General features: G+C 38.9%; 1 protein-coding gene across 1 annotated transcript; it reads left to right on the top strand.

The window, feature by feature from the left end:
- Positions 1 to 463: 463 nt before the first annotated feature.
- Positions 464 to 21910, top strand: KLHL41 (kelch like family member 41). Its single transcript, XM_014589799.2, has 6 exons — positions 464 to 1725; positions 6022 to 6179; positions 6286 to 6393; positions 10486 to 10671; positions 16991 to 17137; positions 21420 to 21910. The coding sequence occupies exons 1-6, from the start codon at positions 616 to 618 to the stop codon at positions 21529 to 21531; spliced, it is 1821 nt and encodes a 606-aa protein (XP_014445285.1). The 5' UTR covers positions 464 to 615; the 3' UTR covers positions 21532 to 21910.
- The last annotated feature ends 820 nt before the right edge of the window (positions 21911 to 22730 follow it).

The following is a 22730-nucleotide window of genomic DNA, read 5'->3' as shown; positions in this document are numbered from 1 at the left end:
GTTTTCTAAAACTATAACTATAGTACATAAGCAAATGTCTTTTAAATTTCCTACTTCTAAACGAAAAATCTGTATCTGCTGTTTTGAACAGAAAATAAAAATGTTCGTGTAACAATTACTGAAAAGGGCATCTTGCTTATGAGTATTCAAATGAACTCACCTCATATTCTTGACCTTTTCATCATTAATTCTGAGAGCCAAGCTGCTTGCCACTAGACCATTTTTAGAGGAATGACTCATTTTTATGATTCATTTTTCTGTTAATTCGATAAACATTTTCTTGTGTAATCTGTACTAGCATATCTACCAATGCTTTATGTATTTTAAAGCCTTACACTTCGCTTAAATATCTTGTTTCTTAGCTGTTTCCTTAGTGACTAAAAGTTGCAGTTGTTCCTTTCAATCTGTAACAGCTGCAAGAACAACTCTTCTTTCCAAACTAGCTCTCCTAAATTCCCGTTGTTAGAGTTGGTATCTATATTTAGCAGGTGGGATTAAATTGCAAAGGCTTCAAGCTAGGCAAAGCACACTGATCTGCCTTTTTACAGCTAGACCTGTGTGCTGCAAGGAGCTAAGGCCTGCAGTGTCCCCTTCCTTACCCAGGTTACTCACAAAATGGATTCCCAGCGGGAACTAGCAGAGGAACTGCGGCTTTACCAATCCACTCTTCTTCAGGATGGTCTAAAAGATCTCCTGGATGAGAAAAAATTCATCGACTGCACCCTCAAAGCAGGTGACAAAAGTCTTCCTTGCCACAGATTGATTTTGTCAGCTTGTAGTCCTTACTTCCGTGAGTATTTTTTATCTGAAATTGATGAAGCGAAAAAAAAGGAAGTGGTCCTGGATAACGTGGACCCTGCTGTACTTGATTTGATCATCAAATACCTGTACTCTGCCAGCATTGATCTCAATGACGGGAATGTGCAAGACATTTTCGCATTGGCCAGCCGCTTTCAGATTCCCTCAGTGTTTACGGTCTGCGTTTCTTATCTGCAGAAAAGACTTGCTCCTGGCAACTGTCTAGCCATCCTAAGATTAGGACTTCTTCTTGACTGCCCAAGACTAGCCATTTCTGCCCGTGAGTTTGTGTCTGATCGCTTTCTACAGATTTGTAAGGAAGAGGACTTTATGCAACTGTCTCCACAGGAACTGATCTCGGTCATTTCAAATGACAGTCTAAATGTAGAAAAGGAAGAAGCAGTATTTGAGGCAGTGATGAAATGGGTGCGAACAGACAAAGAAAACAGGGTTAAAAACCTTAGCGAAGTGTTTGATTGTATCCGTTTTCGCCTTATGACAGAAAAATATTTTAAAGATCATGTTGAGAAAGATGATATAATTAAAAGCAGCCCAGAACTTCAGAAAAAAGTTAAAGTGTTAAAAGATGCTTTTGCAGGCAAACTTCCTGAACCTAGCAAAAATGCAGAGAAGACTGGGGCTGGTGAGGTGAATGGGGATGTTGGTGATGAAGACTTACTTCCTGGTTACCTAAATGACATTCCCAGGCATGGAATGTTTGTCAAAGACCTCATCCTCTTGGTTAATGACACAGCCGCAGTGGCTTATGATCCCACAGAAAATGAATGCTACCTTACCGCTCTAGCCGAGCAAATTCCCAGAAATCATTCCAGCATTGTCACCCAACAAAATCAAATCTATGTGGTAGGAGGACTGTATGTGGATGAAGAAAATAAGGATCAACCGCTCCAGTCATACTTCTTCCAGGTAAGAAAGACTGTTTTTATGTAAGTAGAGGCATAAAGGGGGAAGCTGTTACTCACCATCCAGTTAGCTAGTGAATTATTCGGGCTACTTGCATCATTCTAATGTCTATTCTAGTTCTTCGCACTTTCACAGAGTATTTCATTTGACTGCTTGTTAGTATTTAATAAAATGTTTGCTGAAGAATGAGGTATTAATTTTAATTCATAACACAAGATTGTCTTTATAGCCTTTTACCCAAAAAGTCATGTTTATAGTCGATGGTGACTGTAATCCTTCAAAGTCGTATTTTAGGAAAAAATAAATTTAATCTTATACATTTTTACCTGAAAAAAATAGATCGCCTTTCCCTAAATCAAAGCACTAACATATTTCAAAGAAGTAATAATTGGTCAGATTTTCTACCTTCTTCCAAGTTCCCATAAACTGATTTAAAGTACCTAAAGGTAGTATTTCATCTTTTATTTATGGTTATTGCCTAAAACATAATTTTGTTGTAAACTATGTAGAAGGTTTATACATATTCTACGCACTTGAGATTATCTTCTAGGAAAAAAAATATTAATATAGGTGTCACTAGTTTGGGTTAATTTTATTTAGAAGTTTTCATTATATTACCCACATTTGTATTGGAATTGTATTGTACTTAGACATTACTACAAATTAACTGTTGTGTAACCAAACATTTCCAAGAACACAGATCCTTTTAAATGATAGTCTTTGTAGTTTTTCTGAAGAGAATTTGTCTTTATATTATCAACACATTGTATTTATCAGTTTCTGAAGGAATCCATGGCTTAACCTTTATTATCAATAATGCCAATACCGGGGCCAGCAGGTGGTGTGGTGGTTAAGGGTGCTGGACTCTCACATGGCTGACTGTGGTTCGAGTCGTGGACCCAGTGGCTTGCTCTCTCTCTCTCTCTCACTCTGTCCCTCTCTGATCAAAATAAATAAATAAATAAATAAAGTTAAATAAAATAATAATATATTTTTAAAAAATAATGCCAATACCATTACTCTAGCTTACAACTAGCTCTGAAGAGTTTGTTTAGGTCATGGCTAATCACAGCCTGGGGCCTAGAGTCACTTGAGTTGGCAAGGCCAAGGATAAGCAAGTGTAGAATGCCATTCCACAGTCCCAGTGTGATCTCCAGTGTGTGACATACTGTGCATTCACAAAGTAGTACCTTTAATCAGCTTTTCCTGATCTTGAAAAATGTGGTAGTACTAGTACATGTTAATCATGTGTTTAGTTTTCAAAGTTTCAGTGAAGAATGTTATTATAAGTATTTGGATATGGGCCAGAACATTTTCTAAGCCCTAGTTTTGAATTCAGATAAACATCGGAAAGGACAAATTCAATGAAAACAGCTATAAACATATGCAAGAAATAAAACAGATAATATACAAATGGCAAGTAGGCACACCTACCTAGAAATCATAGGCCTAAGAAATAGTTACAGCCATAGGATAATTCCCCCAAATTCAAGGCTTTATTTTTTATTCTGTTTCTTTAATTTATTGAGTATATCCACTTTTGAGTGTTCAATTTAATCTTTACTCTCTCCTGTCCCATTAGTATCCTTACTTTACTGACATGGCTTCTCCTTTCTAACTCAAGAAACCTGCTTGTGTTCTTCGTAGCTACAAAAACGTTACATACAGTTGGAAGGTCAACTCTGTCACTATTACTTGCCACTTTAAAAAAGAGACAAATAGGGAACCAGCAGTTAGCGTAATGGCTATGTCGCTGGATTCCCACATAGTTGACCGCAGTTCGCATCCTGGACCCGGTGGCTTAGAACTCACGTCGGGCGCGTGTGCGTGTGTGCCCAAGATCCCAAGAGGAGAATGGAGGAGAAGGGATTGTGGCGTGACCATCCCCCCCGGGGGGTGCTTTCTCGCTTTCTGTCTCTATGTCTCTCTCTGTCTGTCTGGCGAGTGCATGCGCCCTATAGCAAAAACCTCTCAAAAAACAAAAAAAAAAAAAGAGACAAATAGTAGAACAAGAGGCCACAATAAAAACATCTGACCATAAAAGAGCATTGTGACTCACGAGAAAATATTTGAGAATTACAGGTTTTGTATTTTTGAGCTTGATCACATCTATCTAAAAGTGTATTCATTTATGGGTGATTTGACCTGATTGCATACTGTAAATGGATTATGAGGGCTTTTTATCTTGGTAAGAGCAGTCCCCTTACATACCATAGAATTAATGTAATAGATTAATCAAAGTTTTGAGTAATATCAGGTCTTAAAGTAATCTGGGTCTAACCCCATAACTGTAACAATAAGGAAAGTGGAACCCAGAGAAGTTAAATAGCTCAATAGCTCCTCTGTGAAGGAGTTTGGCAGATGGTCTGCTGTTCCGTCTGCTATAGAAAGTGACCCATGCCCCATAATGGGTGATCTGCGAAGGTAGACAGCACTGTACGATGTGGGAAGTAAGCCTACAGTCGGGATTATGATGGCTGCTGTTTTGTTTTGTTTTGTTTTAAATTTTTGGTATAGGGCACATGTGCTTGCCAGAGAGAGACAGAGAAAGAGGAAAAATGAGAACTCACCCACTCCCCCACCCCCAGGGAGAATGGCCATACTACAATTCCTTCTCCATTCCTCTCAAGATTTTGGGCATGCACACATACCCACCCTGTGTCATTTTTCTAAAACAAAATACAGGTTTAGTAGCTTGGCTTTGAATACCACTTAAAAGCTCTGTTAGTATGAGAAAACTGTTTAATCTGTTTCTCAGTTTCCTTATCTGTAAAGTGGAAATAATCAAAGTGCCTTATTTTGGAGGACTAAATGAAATGACCTATGTAAGACATTTAGTATGAAAGTTGTCTCAGAATCATAATTCCATAAATATTACTTCTACAATTACATGCCACCTTCTTGTTGATGATTATTTTTTTCAAAAATGAGAACACTGGAGGTCACAGTCTAGATACTGAAATTAGTGAATGCATATGTAGAGATTAAAGCCCTCCTCCCATGTAGTCTCAGTGCTTTGTTTGACTGAGAGTACTAGGCCAGATATAGATAGGCTTCCACAGACACCTCTTTCTCTACCACAGCTTCTTGTATCTACATCTATTCTTGGTGCCCAGTGAATCTTAGTTTAATTCATTTTTCCCCTGTAACCTAAACGTGGCACAGGAGAGAACACATCTGAGACCACACTCCCACAAAGTTTTCTTGTGCCTCGGTGTCCTAAAATGCAGCAGAAAAAAAATCTTAAAACTACCAATCATAAGTATTGAAATGGATGCCAGCATGCCATAATCGTCTGCCCCAGAGCATGGTTACTAGGAGTGCCATCTTAGGCTTGCAGAAATGGCAATAGCAAAAATGAGCAAAGTTGACACTTAATATAAATGAAAAAGAGAAGATTTCCTATGACTACCAACAAGAGACTAGGAAGTTCACATTAACACCTTCCTGTATCAGAAATAATAAAGCAAAACATAAAAGACCTGAACAGTTTAAAAAGAAAGAGAAAAAGATACTGCCTAACTTCCCAGTTGATTGTGGGCTGAGCGACAAGTCCAGCTGTCGTGAGTGCAGGCTTGGGAGCATGTTAAATATAGTGTGCAGTGGTGTGTGCAGTGGTAATTCACATACTATGATAACCTGTCTTTCCCCAGTACTAAAAAGCATTACTCTAATACTAAATACTATTATATCCTAATACTGAATACTATTATACCCGAATACTAAATACTATTATACCCGAATACTAAAAAGTATTAGGATTCATCCTTTTAAAGCTGAGCAAGGCAGGCCAACAGTTAGCAAGGTGGTTAAGGTGCTGGATTCTCACACATCTGACTGTGGTTCAAGTCCCAGACCACTGGGAAAGTGACTTTCTTACTTTCCCTCTTTCTTTCTTTCTTTCTTTCTTTCTTTCTTTCTTTCTATCTCTGTCTCTTTCTGCTGAGCACACGCACTCTATAACAATTGTTTTTTAAAGTTGAACAAGGAAACATGGGAAGAAAATTTGAAAAGAAACCTCGCAATTCGAACTAGCCTCTAGTTATTATATTTTATTCTTTCTTAAAGTCTTGGAGATTTTGGTATTTTTATCTATTTTGGTACATCAAATAGATTTCCTCATTCTTGGTAATTCTGAGCTAAAATAGTATACTTTGGGATTGTGGTTTTATTTTACTTGTGAGATTTTTTTTTACTATCTCAATTCTAAACAACACATAAAGTAGAGCATATTTTTGGCACACCTATAACTTTTTTCTGACAAGCTCCACAATTCCTCATGTGTATTTTTTTTTCCAGCTTGATAACGTAGCATCTGAGTGGGTTGGACTCCCACCTCTGCCTTCGGCCAGGTGTCTCTTCGGTCTGGGAGAGGTAGATGACAAAATCTATGTAGTTGCAGGCAAAGACCTTCAAACAGAGGCTTCGCTGGATTCAGTATTGTGCTATGATCCCGTGTAAGTTGGCACAACATTCCGATTCCCTCGGCAGTGAAATATATTCATATGTTCAGAACCTAGAATTTACTAAAAGCACATAAATTCTATTACCATCTAATTTCAGGGCTGCAAAATGGAATGAAGTAAAAAAACTTCCTATTAAAGTCTATGGCCATAATGTGATTTCACATAAAGGGATGATATATTGTCTAGGAGGAAAGACAGATGACAAGTAAGTACTCTGAAGTCTCCTTTTGATTTATATCTAAGTGTATTGTTATTACAAGGGTTTCTTCTTCTTTTCATTTGAATCTACATACTGAAATGGGACTTGGTTCTCATTCATAATGTTTTGGAGGTAAAATTTCAAAATAAAATTTCTAAAAGTTATTGGAGGGTTGGGGACCAGCAGATGGCGTAATGGTTATGTTGCTGGATTCCCACATAGTCAAGCATGCCAGGTGCATGTGCGTGCTCACTCAAAATCCTGAGAGGAGATGAAGGAGAAGGGACTACAGCATAGCCATCCCCCAGGGGGCTGATTTCTTGCTTTGTCTCTGTCTCTCTCCTGTGAGTGCATGTGCCCTATAGCAAAAATCTCTCTCAAAAAAAAAAAGAAGTTGTTACTGGAGATATTGTGATTTCTGAGGGAAAATATAAAATTCAAGTTACTAAAGTAAATATGTAGATATCCAGCATACTACCACGACCTCAATCATAAGCATTCTCAGAGTGGAAAAGCAGTGTCTGGAGTATAATCAAGCCTTATGTTTAGCTGGTTTATAATTGTATTTTGCTACATCAAAACCCAAATTGGGCTTTCTTGTTAATTTAGCCATAAGTAGATAAAAATATAAATGTATTCTTTAATGTAGAATTTAAAATACATCTACTTAAACCATAGTGCTTATAAATATTATAGATTTATGCTTTAAATTTATGAGAGAATTTAGATAGGTCAGTTCAAAACTGAAAACCATGATGATTGAAAAAAGGGCAACTATTTCTTAAGCAAGGTTTCATTTATTACTTCCTGACAAAAGTGGTATTCAAAATATGTTATAACTATTCAAAAACAGAACTAATCAACTAGAACAGATACTCCCTGGTCTTCCCATAGGTGCCAATTGTTTTTGAGGAAGCTAGTATGAAGTTGCACATATAAACCTAATTTAATTTCTGGGTATTTGTCAAGGGATGGGTCATTAGGAAAGAGATTTTACAAACTCACACAGAGAAGTGACTTCAGAGTGCTCGCGAAGTCAGCTAGTGTAGCTAGTAATCTGACTGATAAAATGAGCATTTTCAGTTGAGATCATGAGAACTACTCTCCTGTCCTAAGTTGATTGTTATCATTTGCTCAGACTGTTTAGAAGAGATGTCCAATTCTGGAAGGGGAGCCAAGTTAAAAATTGTAAGGACAAGTCAGGAAAGGAGAGTAAAATACAGAAATATATCAAAAGCAAATAACTAAATTCTGGGATTAATCATTAATCATTAATGGTTAGTATTTAGTTAAAGTGATAACTATAACAGAGATTTTAAAAAGGACTGTTTTATATAATGTATTCCTATTCAAAGATACATAGTCTGAAGTTTTGATATCCACTTAATTCCAGATGTGCCCATCAAATGACTATTTAAAGGAAGATAAATTATAAACATATTCAGTGCCAAATTGTATTTGCCGCATTTTCCCTGAGTAAATGGAATGGATCTCTAAGCAGTGTTGTGACTGTGGAAACACAGGAACCCTGCCAAATGATTGAAATTGTTTCCTTCAAGCAGCATTAGGACTAGGAAATTGATATGTCAGTAAGAAGCATACAGGTCTTGTCAGTAAGAATATATTAATCTTGAGAATATGATTAACCAAGACAACATTGCTTGACAAATGTCAAAGTTAAGAACTTTGAAATGAGTCATTATCTAAAAGTGAGTACTGGAGTGTACTAGTTATGACTACAGGATTTGTGTCATATTCATTTTTTATTTTTAGAGAGATTTTTGTTATAGGGTGCATGCACTTGGCAGAGACACAAAGAGAGACAGAGAGACAGAAAGTGAGAAATCATCCCTTAGGGGTATGGTCATGCTGCAATCACCTCTCAGGATTTGGGGCACGCATGCGCATGTAACCAGTGAGAGTTTTAAACCACCAAGTCTGGGACTCAAACCGCAATCAACTATGTGGGAGTCCAACAACATAACCATTACGCCATCTGCTGGTCCCATATCATGTCCTTAATAAGTTTTCAAGCTGGGGTCAGCAGGTTGTATGGTGGTTAAGGTGCTGGACTCCTACATGGATGACTGTAGTTTGAGTCCTGGACCTAGTGGCTTGAAAATCATAGTGGGCACATGGCATGTGTGTGCCCAAAATCCTGAGAAGAAAATGGAAGAGAAGGGATTGTAGCATGGCTATCACCCCTGGGGTGGGGGGTGATTTCTTACTTTCCCGCTCACTGTCTTTGTTTGTCTCTGGTGAGCGCACACACCCAATGGCAAAAACCTACAAAATAAAATAAAGTTAGACATGAAAGGAAGTACTTCTACTCCAGATATGTGATCTTTTCTAAGATTAAGGAAAAAGCTTTCCTCACAAAGAGTAGGGGTGGTTTTTTTTTGGCATTACAATACGTGTCTGGTTAATCAGCTATGATTTGTGGGGTCAGCCGATGGTTTGGTGGTTGGAGCAGCTAGATCTCACAACGCTGACTGTGCCGTTCAAGTCCCAGACATGGCAACTTGGGAAGCACAGCAAACACATTTGTGTGCATGCCCAGAATCCCAAGAAGAGATGGTAGAGAAGGGATTATGATGTGGTCATTACCACAGGAGGTGATTTAATTAAAAAAAAAAAAAAAGAATCAACTATTATTTGGAATTCTGACCTTCTATCCACTAAGTTATGAATAACTTTAGGAACCATAGGAACATACTAGGAGTACTAGTTCAGATGAGTCCAGGATTTTCTGGTTGCATTTAGTGTACAAAACTGTTTATTATTCACTACATGACTAGTTGTCTAATCTATAGTCCCGGATTTTTAAAGTTATTTATTTAATTAAATTATTATTGTTATTGCCATAGGGTGGACGCCACCATGCCCAAATTTATTATTATTATTAATTTGCTATCAGGCACATGCATCCACCATAGACAGACAGACAGAGCTCTAGAGAAAGAAAGAGAAAGTGAGAAGGCAAGCTGCCAGGTCTGGGACTTGAACTATGATAAGCCATGTGAGACTCCAGTGCCTTAACCACCATGTTGGCCCCAGTCCTAGATTTCTTAAAATGCATTGGTATATTGGGAGCCAGCAGTTAGCGTAATGGCTATGTCGCTGGACTCCCACGTAGTCAACCGCGGTTGTTTCCCGGACCCGGTGGCTTAAAACTCATACCAGGCGTGTCTGCGTGCGTGCCCAAGATCCCGAGAGGAGAATGGAGGAGAAGGGATTGCGGCATGACCATCTCCCCTGGGGGGTGATTTCTCGCTTTCTGTCTCTATGTCTCTCTCTCTGTCTGTCTGGCGAGCCCACGCGCCCTATAGCGAAAACCTCTCAAAAAAAAAAAAAAAGCATTGGTATATTAATGATAGTGTGAAATTAAATGAGCTATCACATTAAATTTAAACTGGGCATATTTATACCTAGTTAACTGATTAATTCCTAGGATATTCAGGTAATAAACTTAGTTTTTTGTTACTGAAGCATAATAAAAGGTTTACTTTTTTTAATTCAAATAAAAGTAAGCCTTTCATTGAATCTCTTAGCAGGATTAAAATTTACTATGCCTTGGCTTCTAAACAGTTGTCTAGAAGTAAAGGTACCTACCCTACCTTCCAGTAGTATAATTAAGTTATAAAATAGTTTTGGTCCCCACATTTGGAATTGCCCTTTGCCTAGTGGCATATGTTCAATTTAAGACTACCTGGAGGGGACCAGCAGATGACATAATGGTTCCATCGCTGGACTACCATGTAGTCAACTGCAGTTCAAGTCCTGAACCCAGTGGCCTGAAACTCATGCTGGGCGCCTGGATGTGCATGCCCAAGACCAAAAGAGGAGAATGGAGGAGAAGGGATTGTAGCATGACCATCCTCCCAAGGGGATGATTTCTTGCTTTCTGTCTGTCCCTGGTGAACACATGTGCCCTAAACCTCTCTTTAAAAAAAAAAAAAGGAATACCTAGAGATTTTTCTGATTCTCTATTATACCTTGTATATAAGAAGCAAAGTCAAATTATAAGTGAAGTTGCTTTTTTTTTTTAAAAAAAAAAAGGTTCTAAAAGAAACATTTATTGACTTTTTATGTTTGCAGAAAGTGTACAAACAGGGTGTTTATCTTCAACCCCAAAAAAGGAGACTGGAAAGATCTGGCTCCAATGAAAACTCCACGTTCCATGTTTGGAATAGCAATCCATAAAGGCAAAATTGTGATCGCAGGAGGTGTCACTGAAGATGGTCTTTCCGCATCTGTTGAAGCTTTTGACCTCACAACCAATAAGTGAGTTGCTTTATGTTACCACAGTGTATAAATCACTGTACATTTTAATTGTTCACATTAAAGATTAAGCCTTCTAATCCAGGAGGTGGAGCAACAGTGTTGCAGCTGCACCCAGTTGGGAAATTTCCTGAGAATTGTGTCCTAGGGTTTCTGTGAGCATGCCAGACATGTGTGTGTACTCATGATCCAGGCCAGCTGAGACTGAGGGTGGATCACAGTGTGGTGACACTGTTAGGAGGACCTGACTCTGTCTCTCTGTGTCTGTCATTCTCAGGGAAGAAACTAAAAACATAAATAAATAAATAAATAAATAAATAAATAAAAATTAAACTTTCCAATCAGATTCTAAGGAGAGGAAAACAAAGATGCCTTGATTAGAGAGGAAATATTTTCATCTGAGTTTTTTTTGTTGTTGTTACTGGACATAAAATTAATATTTCTTTTTTTGGAGAGGTTTTTGCTATAGGATGTGTGTGCTTGCCACGAAGACAGAGTGAGACAGAGAGACAGAAAGAGAGAAATCACCCCCCGGGGGGAATGGCCACGCTACAATCCCTTCTCCTCCATTCTCCTCTCGGGATCTTGGGCACGCTCACACACGCGCCCGGCCTGAGTTTAAGCCACTGGGTCCAGGACTCGAACCGCAGTTGACTACATGGGAGTCCAGCAACATAGCCATTACGCTAACTAAAACTAATATTTTGATGCATTATATGTATTTGTAATTTGGAACATACAGCCTTAAGTTAATGTTTGCATGCTCTAAGATTTTCTGTATTTGTTATTAACTTTATGAATTTAGTCATGCAAAAGAATACTTTAAAATTATTATATATATTTAAATGGATATACATGTCTATAAGAGTTAATTGATTCAAAATATGTCAGTTTTTTAAGGCTGAAAAGATCTTCACATGTTTTTATTTTTCTTTGTATAATCACTTCATTTGTTAATGACTAATATTTGTAAAGTATGAATGTTTCAGAAGTTTAATTCTTTTACACATTTTGTGATTTTCTTCTTTCCTTTTATTTCCAGAGGGAACATGCACTCACCTTGGAAAGGGAGAGGGAGAGAGCACCCCTCAATGGGGCATGGTCATGCCACAATCCGTTCTCCATTTCTCTGTTATGTCAGAATTCTGGGCACACAGCACATGCCTGATGCCTGGCATGTATTTCAAGCTGCCAGGGCCGGGACTCAAACTGTAGTCAGCCATGTAAGATCTGACTCCCTTAATCACTAGGCTATAGGGCCAGTCTTCTAATTTTCTTACATTTTCATCTTTAACCTTTTATTGACTTAATTAATATGAAAAGATATTTGACAGATATTCGGTATATAAAACTAGTCTTAAAAGTTTTTGAGCTCACCCATCTAAATGAGTATATACTTTTTATACTCCTACATTAGCAATGAAGAAAAACTTAGAGTACTGTTAATTCCTTTCTTAGAGACCATATATGCTTGATTACAAAACAGACTTCATATCTGAACATCAAAAAGAACTTTTATGGAACAAGATTTAATTGATCTTTAAAAATAATGCTTTTGAAGACTATGTAATATGAATAAATACTCATAAGTTAAAGAAGTAACACAAAACTGTAAATAGTCTATGTTCTTAGTTTAATTCATGGGACCAGCAGTTAAATTAATGGCTGTGTTGCTCAACTTCCAGGTAGCCAACTGCGGTTTGAGTCCCGGATCCAGTGGCTTAAACTCACACTGGGCGCATGTGTGTGTATGCCCTGAGAGGAGAAGGGATTGCAGTGTGACCAACCTCCCTGGGGGGTGATTTCTCGCTTCCTGTCTCTCTGTCTCTCTCTGTCTTTCTGGCGAGCTTTTTTTTGTGGATCACAGTGTGGTGACACTGTTAGGAGGACCTGACTCTGTCTCTCTGTGTCTGTCATTCTCAGGGAAGAAACTAAAAACATAAATAAATAAATAAATAAATAAATAAATAAAAATTAAACTTTCCAATCAGATTCTAAGGAGAGGAAAACAAAGATGCCTTGATTAGAGAGGAAATATTTTCATCTGAGTTTTTTTTGTTGTTGTTACTGGACATAAAATTAATATTTCTTTTTTTGGAGAGGTTTTTGCTATAGGATGTGTGTGCTTGCCACGAAGACAGAGTGAGACAGAGAGACAGAAAGAGAGAAATCACCCCCCGGGGGGAATGGCCACGCTACAATCCCTTCTCCTCCATTCTCCTCTCGGGATCTTGGGCACGCTCACACACGCGCCCGGCCTGAGTTTAAGCCACTGGGTCCAGGACTCGAACCGCAGTTGACTACATGGGAGTCCAGCAACATAGCCATTACGCTAACTAAAACTAATATTTTGATGCATTATATGTATTTGTAATTTGGAACATACAGCCTTAAGTTAATGTTTGCATGCTCTAAGATTTTCTGTATTTGTTATTAACTTTATGAATTTAGTCATGCAAAAGAATACTTTAAAATTATTATATATATTTAAATGGATATACATGTCTATAAGAGTTAATTGATTCAAAATATGTCAGTTTTTTAAGGCTGAAAAGATCTTCACATGTTTTTATTTTTCTTTGTATAATCACTTCATTTGTTAATGACTAATATTTGTAAAGTATGAATGTTTCAGAAGTTTAATTCTTTTACACATTTTGTGATTTTCTTCTTTCCTTTTATTTCCAGAGGGAACATGCACTCACCTTGGAAAGGGAGAGGGAGAGAGCACCCCTCAATGGGGCATGGTCATGCCACAATCCGTTCTCCATTTCTCTGTTATGTCAGAATTCTGGGCACACAGCACATGCCTGATGCCTGGCATGTATTTCAAGCTGCCAGGGCCGGGACTCAAACTGTAGTCAGCCATGTAAGATCTGACTCCCTTAATCACTAGGCTATAGGGCCAGTCTTCTAATTTTCTTACATTTTCATCTTTAACCTTTTATTGACTTAATTAATATGAAAAGATATTTGACAGATATTCGGTATATAAAACTAGTCTTAAAAGTTTTTGAGCTCACCCATCTAAATGAGTATATACTTTTTATACTCCTACATTAGCAATGAAGAAAAACTTAGAGTACTGTTAATTCCTTTCTTAGAGACCATATATGCTTGATTACAAAACAGACTTCATATCTGAACATCAAAAAGAACTTTTATGGAACAAGATTTAATTGATCTTTAAAAATAATGCTTTTGAAGACTATGTAATATGAATAAATACTCATAAGTTAAAGAAGTAACACAAAACTGTAAATAGTCTATGTTCTTAGTTTAATTCATGGGACCAGCAGTTAAATTAATGGCTGTGTTGCTCAACTTCCAGGTAGCCAACTGCGGTTTGAGTCCCGGATCCAGTGGCTTAAACTCACACTGGGCGCATGTGTGTGTATGCCCTGAGAGGAGAAGGGATTGCAGTGTGACCAACCTCCCTGGGGGGTGATTTCTCGCTTCCTGTCTCTCTGTCTCTCTCTGTCTTTCTGGCGAGCGCACACGCCCTATAGCAAAAACCTCTCCAGAAAAAAAAAAAGTTTAATTTATAAGTATGGATGCTTTTATTTATATGCTTTTTTGTGTTTGTTTTTTAAAGGTTTTTGTCTTAGGGCACATGCGCTCACCAGAGAATGTGCGAGGCAGACACAGTGAGAGGGAAAGTGAGAAATCACCCCCAAGGGAAATCACCCCCATATATTCTACAATGTACTTGTATCATCTTCATAGAAAAACGGGGCAGGCCCTGTTGCTTAATGGTTAAGGGAGTCAGATCCCACATTGCCTACTATGCAGTTCAAATCCTGGGCCTAGAGGGTTGAAAAATATGTTAGGCCCATGTGCATATGTGCCTAAAATCCTGACAGGATGGAGAAATGAAGAAAGAAGTGTGGCATGACCACATCCTATAGGGGGTTGCTTCTCTTTTTCTTCTACCTGTCTCTGATGAGCACACATGACCTCTTAATTTTTTTTAAGAGAGATTTTTACTATAGGGTATGTGCACTCACTGGAGAGACAGAGACAGACAGAGAGACAAGGAGAAATTATCCCCTAGGGGAGATGGCCACACCTCAATCCCTGCTCCTCCATCCTCCTCCTGGATTTTGGGCATGCACACACATTCATGAGTATCAAGCCTCTGGGTTTGAGATTCGAACCACAATCAGCCATGTGGGAATCCAGCTATGTAACCACTACGCCATCTGCTTGTCCGACCCTGGTAAATTTTTCAAAGTAATAATTTTTAAAAGCAGTAATAATATATACATACTATAAGGTCCACTTTAATCCCAGAATAATGGAACAGAGACCTACCAAATGACTCATTTCAGTCTAGATTCTTGATACTTTTTAAAATATAGTTTCTTTTCTTTTTTTATCATTTATTTATTTATTTATCTATTTTTACATTTTCCCACATTTACTTTACATATCAAAAAATTTTTGCTCATATTCCATAGTTCTTGATAGTTAAAAAACAACTTCCAAAATTAAAAAAAACTGAATTTTAAAGATATTGTTCAAAATATTTGTTATAACTTTGTTTGTGACTCTATAACAACAGAGACAGTATAGTTTTAAATATTTTTGAGAAACATTTACATGTCAGCTACTCAAACTGTTGAAAAGCAAACACTCAGCACACTAGTCACACATAAACCTTCTCAATTCAGCCCTTCCTACCAAGTATTCTGTGATATACCATCTAGTAGCAAAGATCAGTCCCTTTTTCTTCTTCAAAGTCTTCCTCAAGATAATCCTCTGGTTGTGGTTGCTCTTTTATAATCTTTACTGATTACAATGCTGAGCTGGAAAAGTCCAGGTTATTTTATGGTAGGAATACTTTCATATGGCTTCTCTAATCCTCTGTACCAGGCAGAACTATTTAGGGTGCCAGGCCATCTTTGCAAGAGCTTCTGTTGGTTTACTTCAGATCTATCTTAGTTCCATAGTTTTCTGGTTAATCTTCAGGTTAGATTCTTGATACTTTCAACTAACTTGATTGATTTTATCTTTAGTTGTTCTATTTCAAATAGCCGTTAACATTTAAAAATCACTGGCTCCATGGCCTTGCGATTAAGGCAGCCAGATCCCACATGATCAACAGCATTTCATATCTTAACCCCAGTAGCTTAAAGAACACATGGGGTGTGTGTGCATGTATGGCCAAAATCCCAGCAGTAGGGAGAAATGGAAAAGGGATTGTGGGATGACAACACACCATTAGGAGTGCTTTATCCCTCTCCCTCTTCCTTCTGACAACTAAAACAAGAGAAAGAAAAAAAGCTCCCTTGAATCCTTTATAAAAATAAAGTGTAAATCATTTAAAAGAAAAATTTCACCCTTTATTACTACACTATTTATCCCATGCCTTTATTGCCAAGGATAAAGATTTGGAGATTTCTTGAGAAAAACTGGAGATCAGTGTTTTTAAGAATTTGGATTACAGACCAGCAGTTGGCATAATGGCTATGTCGCTGGACTCCCATGTAGTCGACCATGGTTTGAGTTTGGGACCCGGTGGCTTAACCTCACACCAGGCATGTGTGCGTGCGTGCCCAAGATCCCGAGAGGAGACTTGAGGACAGGGGACTGCAGCGTGACCATCCCCCCCGGGGGGTGATTTCTTGCTTTCTGTCTCTTTGTCTCTCTTTGTCTTTCTGGCGAGCGTATACATCCTACAGCAAAAACCTCTCCAAAAAAAAGAAAGAATTTGGATTAATACTCAAATGAAACAGCACAGCAGGATAGGGGTCTCAGAGCCCTTTAAGTATGCCACAGAACCCCCACTCTTTAGTGCACAGTTCAGTAACCAGAGGTGCTGATGAAGTAACTGCTGGACTGTCATATTAAGGGCATAATATCTAATGTGGTTATATCTTTCAAATGGAGGAATTTTTTCCTTTTTTTTTTAGCAAATGTTTTATCTAACTTTATTCATTGTCATTATTTTATTTTATTTGAAGTTGACCAGAAAGAGAGAGAGAAGGAAAGTGAGAAAGCAAGCTGCCAGGTCCAGGTCTCAAACTGCAGTCAGTCATGTGGGACTCCAGATGCCTTAACCACTATGCCACCGGCTGGCCCCCAAACTAAGGAATTTTTAATTTTCCAGTTTCAAAGTTGATTTTCTATTGGGTCATCAGAAAAGTCATGAAGTATTTTCTATGTATTTCTGTGTAAAATGTGTCATGACTTTTCCAACAACCCAATACTTTTGGATACCTACACTACTTGAATTTTTAAATTATAATTTTCTGAAACTGTTCAGTAAATACATTTGGCAGTTATTAAGTTTTACATCGTCTGTATTTTCAATACCTAGATGGGAAGTAATGACCGAATTTCCCCAAGAAAGAAGCTCCATCAGTTTGGTCAGCCTGGCTGGATCCCTGTATGCCATTGGTGGCTTTGCTATGATTCAACTGGAATCCAAAGAGTTTGCACCTACTGAAGTCAATGACATATGGAAGTAAGTTTTCTTCATTCCACTTTTCAGAACCAAATATTAAATCAGATAACTGATGAGTGATAAAAAAATTATAGTAAATAATATACTAGACTTTCTAACACATAAGCTGCTACTATGTAGTAGACTAAACCCTTTAAACCTAATTACTTTTGCACATGCCACTTACTACTGCTTCTAATGGGAGCTTGGAAAAGAACTCAATAAGTAAAATGAGAGTTGGACTGTAGATCCTTTAAACTCCATTCCAGTTCTGAGGTTATAAATGTTCCAGGCACCCAGTATAGCAAAGACCACTTACATTAACCAGAGAGTAGTTTGTTTCCTAAGAAAACAGAGTTCTGAGGAAATATTAACTTCTTGAATTTTACATGAATCCATTAACTCTATTTTGAATATAATCTAAATGGCCTTCCAATTATCTTAGAATTTAGTTAGCAACGACTTTTTTAAAAGCAAGAAAGTGACTTAGCAATCCATTTTACCTCCCAGATAGGTGCTGAGTTCTCCCAAATATGACACTTGTAGTTGTTTTTTAAACTGTTTTACAATCAGGCTTAAAAATATTAATGTCATGGGGGCCAACCCATGGTGTGGCTGGATCCCACGTGGTTGACTATGTGGTTTGAGTCTCAGAAACAGTGGTTTGAAAGACATGCTGGGCGTGTGTGTGTTGTGTGCCCCAAATCCCAAAAGGCAGGAAAAATGGAAGAGAAGAGGTAGCAGTGTAACCATCTTACATGTGGGTGGAGGGTGCTTTCTCATTTCCTTCTCGAATCTCTCTGGTGAATGCACATACACTCTGGCAAAACTTTAATTAATGAATTGTTTTTAAATTGGGGCACATTTTGCCATAGCTTTCTGCGGCCAGCAGATGACATAGTGGTTACATCACTGAACTCCCACATGGCTGACTGTGGTTCAAGTCCTCGATGCAGAGGCCTCAAACTCACGCCAGGCACGTGTGCATGCATGCTTGAAATCCTGAGAGGAGAATAAAGGAGAAAGGACTGCAGTGTGGCCATTCCCCCTGGGGGGGGGCGGTTTCTCATTTTCTCTTTCACTGTCTCTGTCTCTCCCTGGTGATATTTATCCTAAGGCAAAAACCTCTTTAAAAAAAAAGAAATGCAGAATCCCAAGCCCTATCCTAGAGCTATTGAATCAGAATCAGCATTTTAACATGATTCCCAGGTGATGGACCAGCTGGTGGCATGGTGGTTAAGGATTCCATGTGGCTGAATATGCAATTTCAGTACGGGACTCAGCGGCTTAAAAGGCCCATTGAGGTGGGCCTGCAGGTCTATGTCAAGCCACAGCTGCAGGTCTCTGTTCCTCAGGATGAGCTTTGTTAAAGCTGTCAAGAGTAAGGCCTACTTAAGAAATATTAAGTGAAATTCAGAAGACAATGAGAGGGTAAAAACTGATTACTATGCTCAGAAATACTTGGTGATCCTGGATAAAAATAAGTTCAACACACCCAAATATAGGATGATAGTTCGTGTTACTAACAGAGATACCATTTGTTGGATTGCTTATGTACGTACAGAAGGGGGTATGATAGCCGTGCAGCATATGCACACGAACTACCAAAATATGGTATGAAGGTTGGCCTGACAAGTCATGCTGCAACATAGTGTACTGGCCTGCTGCTGGCCCGCAGGCTTCTCCAGAGGTTTGCCATGGAAAGATCTGTGACGGCCAAGTGGAAGTGACCAGAGATGAGTACAATGTAGAGAACATCATGGTCAACCTGGTGCCTTCACAAGCTATTTGGATGCAGGCCTTGCCAGAACGACCACGGGCAATAAAGTTTTGAGGACCCTGAGGGAATGGTGGATGGAGGCTTATCTATCCCTCATAGTACCAAACCATTCCCTGGTTATGATTGTGAAAGTAAAGAATTTAATGCAGAAGAACATAGGAAGCACATCATGGGCCAAAATGTCGCAGACTGCATGCATTACCTAATGGAAGATGATAAAGACACTGAAAAAACAACTCTCTCAATACGTAAAGAACAATGTAACTCCAGACATGATGGAGGAGATGTATAAGAAAGCTCACACAGCTATATGAGAGAACCCAGTATACGAAATGAAGCCCAAGAAAGAAGTTAAAAAGAAGAGGTGGAATTGTCCCAAAATGTCCCTTGTCCTGAGGAAAAATTAGGTGGCCCAGAAGAAGGTAGGATTCCTTAGAGCTAGAGCAGGTTGTGAGAGCTAGGCCAGACAATTTTCTATGAAGATATTACAGATAAAGACAATTAACAACAAAGCAGGGGGGAAAAAAAAAGAAGACCCATTGACCTGTGTGCAGGCATGCCCCAAATCCTGAGGCAACATGGAGAAGGGATTGCAGTGTAGCCATCCCCTCAGGAAGTGATTTCTCTCTCTTGCTCGCTCGCTTGCTCGCTCGCTCTCTCGCGCGCGGTTATGTACCTTATAGCAAAACTGTAAACCTTTAAAAAAAAAAAAAAGTCCATCGGGACCAGCAGTTAGCGTAATGGCTATGTCACTGGACTCCCACGTAGTCGACTGCAGTTCGAGTCCCGGACCCGGTGGCTTAAACCCACGCCGGGCGCATGTGCCTGCGTGCGTGCCCAAGATCCCAAGAGGAGAAGGGATTGCGGCATGGCCATCCCCCCTGGGGGGTGATTTCCTGCTTTCTGTCTCTCTGTCTCTCTCTGTCTGTCTGGCGAGCGCACGCACCCTATAGCAAAAACCTCTCAAAAAAAAAAAAAAGTCCATTCTTAAATCATTCTATTATTTAGCATTGAGCAAGCTGCAAGTAAAAATGTAATTGCCAAGAAGCAAACGTTTTTAAGCCTCCTTTAACGTCAACCACCTATATAGCTTAAATGTGCTCACCTTTTCTTTAGATCATTGAGAGCAGGTGTATTTGGGAGTTTCTCACACAGAGAGAAGAGCATTCCAGGCACCAGGCAGAGATATCTTAGGCTCACATGTTTCAAAGAAATTCAAGTTGTCTGCATCTCTGAAATCCATAATTAAGGTTACAAAGACCAGTTCTTACCTGAAGTCAAGTGCACAGTCTAAGAGTAGTCCTCAAACAGAACAATAAAGGGCAAGAGCAGTTTTTTTGTTTTTTTGTTTTAAGAGGTTTTTGCTATAGGGCGCATGTGCTCGCCAGACAGAGACAGAAAGCAAGAAATCACCCCCCAGGGGGGATGGCCACTCCACAATCCCTTCTCCTCCATTCTCCACTCGGGATCTTGGGCATGCACGCACATGTGCCTGGCGTGAGGTTTAAGCCACCGGGTCCGGGACACGAACCATGGTCAACTACATGGGAGTCCAGCAACATAGCCATTACACTAAGTGCTGGTCCCCAAGAGCAGTTTTTTGTTTTGTTTTGTTTTGTTTTGTTTTGGAGAGATTTTCACTGTAGGGCGCATGCGCCAGACACACAGAGACAGAAAGCAAGAAATCACCCCCCAGGAGGGATGGTCATGCCGCAATCCCTTCTCCTCCATTCTCCTCTCGGGATCTTGGGCATGCACGCACACGCGCCCGGCGTGAGTTTTAAGCCACTGGGTCCGGGACACGAATCGCGGTCGACTACGTGGGAGTCCAGCAACACAGCCATTACGCTAACTGCTGGTTCCCCCCAAGAGCAGTTTTTTATGGAGTGACTACTATCAGGTACCAGGAGTCATGCTAGGTACCAGCGAATGGAAACAGTTCACATAATAAGGCTACTAACAATCCCTGCTCTTCCCTAGTACTTATTCTTAAGGAAGAGCCCAGCCATCTTCACAGCTCAGAGGGGCATGAGTAACTGCTTAGTTGTCTGCTCCTCCTCTGGAGTCTGTGATTCTCAGATAAGGCTGAAATGCCTAGCCATCCCGATTAAATACTGTGGCAGTAATTCAGGCATGTGCTCATTCAGAGAATGTATATTTTGGAAGGAATTCAAATGTTCTTCTACCAGGGAGGAATACTTTATCAAGCAAGTGCATCGTCCTCTGGCTAAGAGCCAGTAGGGTTTTTTCAAAGATCCACACTTGGGAGCAGGCAGGTGGTTTGGTGGTGAAGGCACGGGACTCCCACATGACTGGCTGCAGTTCGAGTGGTAGACCTGGTGGCTTGCTTCTCTCTCTCTCTTTCTCCCCCTACCCCCATTGAGTGCATGTTTCCTATAGCAAAATTAAAAATCATAATAACTAAATATTTTTTAAATCTACGTTTGTATATTAAACAGAAGGAAATCTATAGACCTGTCTACTTAAAAGCTGCTTATTGATTATCTTCTTTTCTCCCATCAGATATGAAGATGATAAAAAAGAATGGGCTGGGATGCTCAAGGAAATACGTTATGCTTCTGGAGCTAGTTGCCTAGCAACACGTTTAAATCTCTTCAAGCTGTCTAAACTATAAGCAAGGTGACACAACATAATAGATTGGGTGATGGTTTATTTGGATAATAGGGCTTTACCTTATTCTGTTTTTTAAAAAGCCTGTACAGAGATTCATGTAGAAATTGTTCAGTAAATTATTGTCTAAGAAGTGGGCAGTGGACATCAAAACCTCAGTCACTGAGTTCCTGAGTGTAATGATCAGAGCGTAAGACCATTTTCTAAGAAACAAAGTATTCAGTTAAACAAAGTATTTCTTTTATTAGTGTGCCTCACTGAATGGATTGTAAAGGAATTCCTTAAATTTGAATGATTAATCCTTTCATTTCCCTTGTTAGGTTGTGTATGTTTACACTTGTTTTCTATTACAAATGAAATTGGAGAAAGAAGTATGTATATCTACATTTTTAAAAATTAATGATTAAAATATCAAAAATCTTTCCTCATGCCTAGATATGATGGGAATCTGTGCATTATATTAAAATTTCATGTCATAAGAAGACTTCAGAAATGCTGTATAAGGAGTATAATAATTGGACCTTATCTTAAAGTGGAAAAATGTCTAAGTAAAAGTAGTCAAATTCAAATGGTCTTTTTTCTCCATTCTTTTTGCGACACTGGCATATCATTTTGCTTTTAAAATCTTTAAATTTCTAAATTTAAAGTCAGGAAATCACCATTGTCAAGTCACTAACTACGTACAGTATCTGTGGGAGGAGACCAGGGGAACACCTTCAGGAAATGCTGCTGCAAGCCGCGGGACAGAAGTTGGGGGCAGTGGGTGATATGGAGGGTGTGTTTTCGTTGGCTTAAATTGTTGCTATACTTTCCATGAAAGGACTACCTATTTGTTAAATTTCTTACAGCAAAAAAGGTAAGTGTATTACATCTTCAGGAATGTGAGGCCCTATGTTCACTGTTTCACTGTATATAATGGGTTGTCGGAAAAGTCATGACTCATTTTTCCATAGAAAATATGTCATGACTTTTCTGATGACCGAAAAGTAAGTTGACTCAGTCTGTCCATAATTATCACATTCAACTCTGCAGGTCATTAACTAACTATCATTACCTTAGCCACACACCAACTTATGGGTCTCACAGAGCGTTTATAGATGTTCATACACATGTTACTTACTGAGAAACCTGACCTGGAGGATTCCCTGGTTACATGTCAAGCAGTTTACATACAGAAAGAGAAGTGTCCGTGTAGCTTTATTT

This window comes from Tupaia chinensis, unplaced genomic scaffold, assembly GCF_000334495.1.
Source record: "Tupaia chinensis unplaced genomic scaffold, TupChi_1.0 Scaffold000381_1, whole genome shotgun sequence".
Classification (NCBI taxonomy): domain Eukaryota; kingdom Metazoa; phylum Chordata; class Mammalia; order Scandentia; family Tupaiidae; genus Tupaia; species Tupaia belangeri.
The sequence above is the reverse complement of the archived record's forward strand: the minus strand, read 5'-3'. Positions and strand labels throughout refer to the sequence as shown.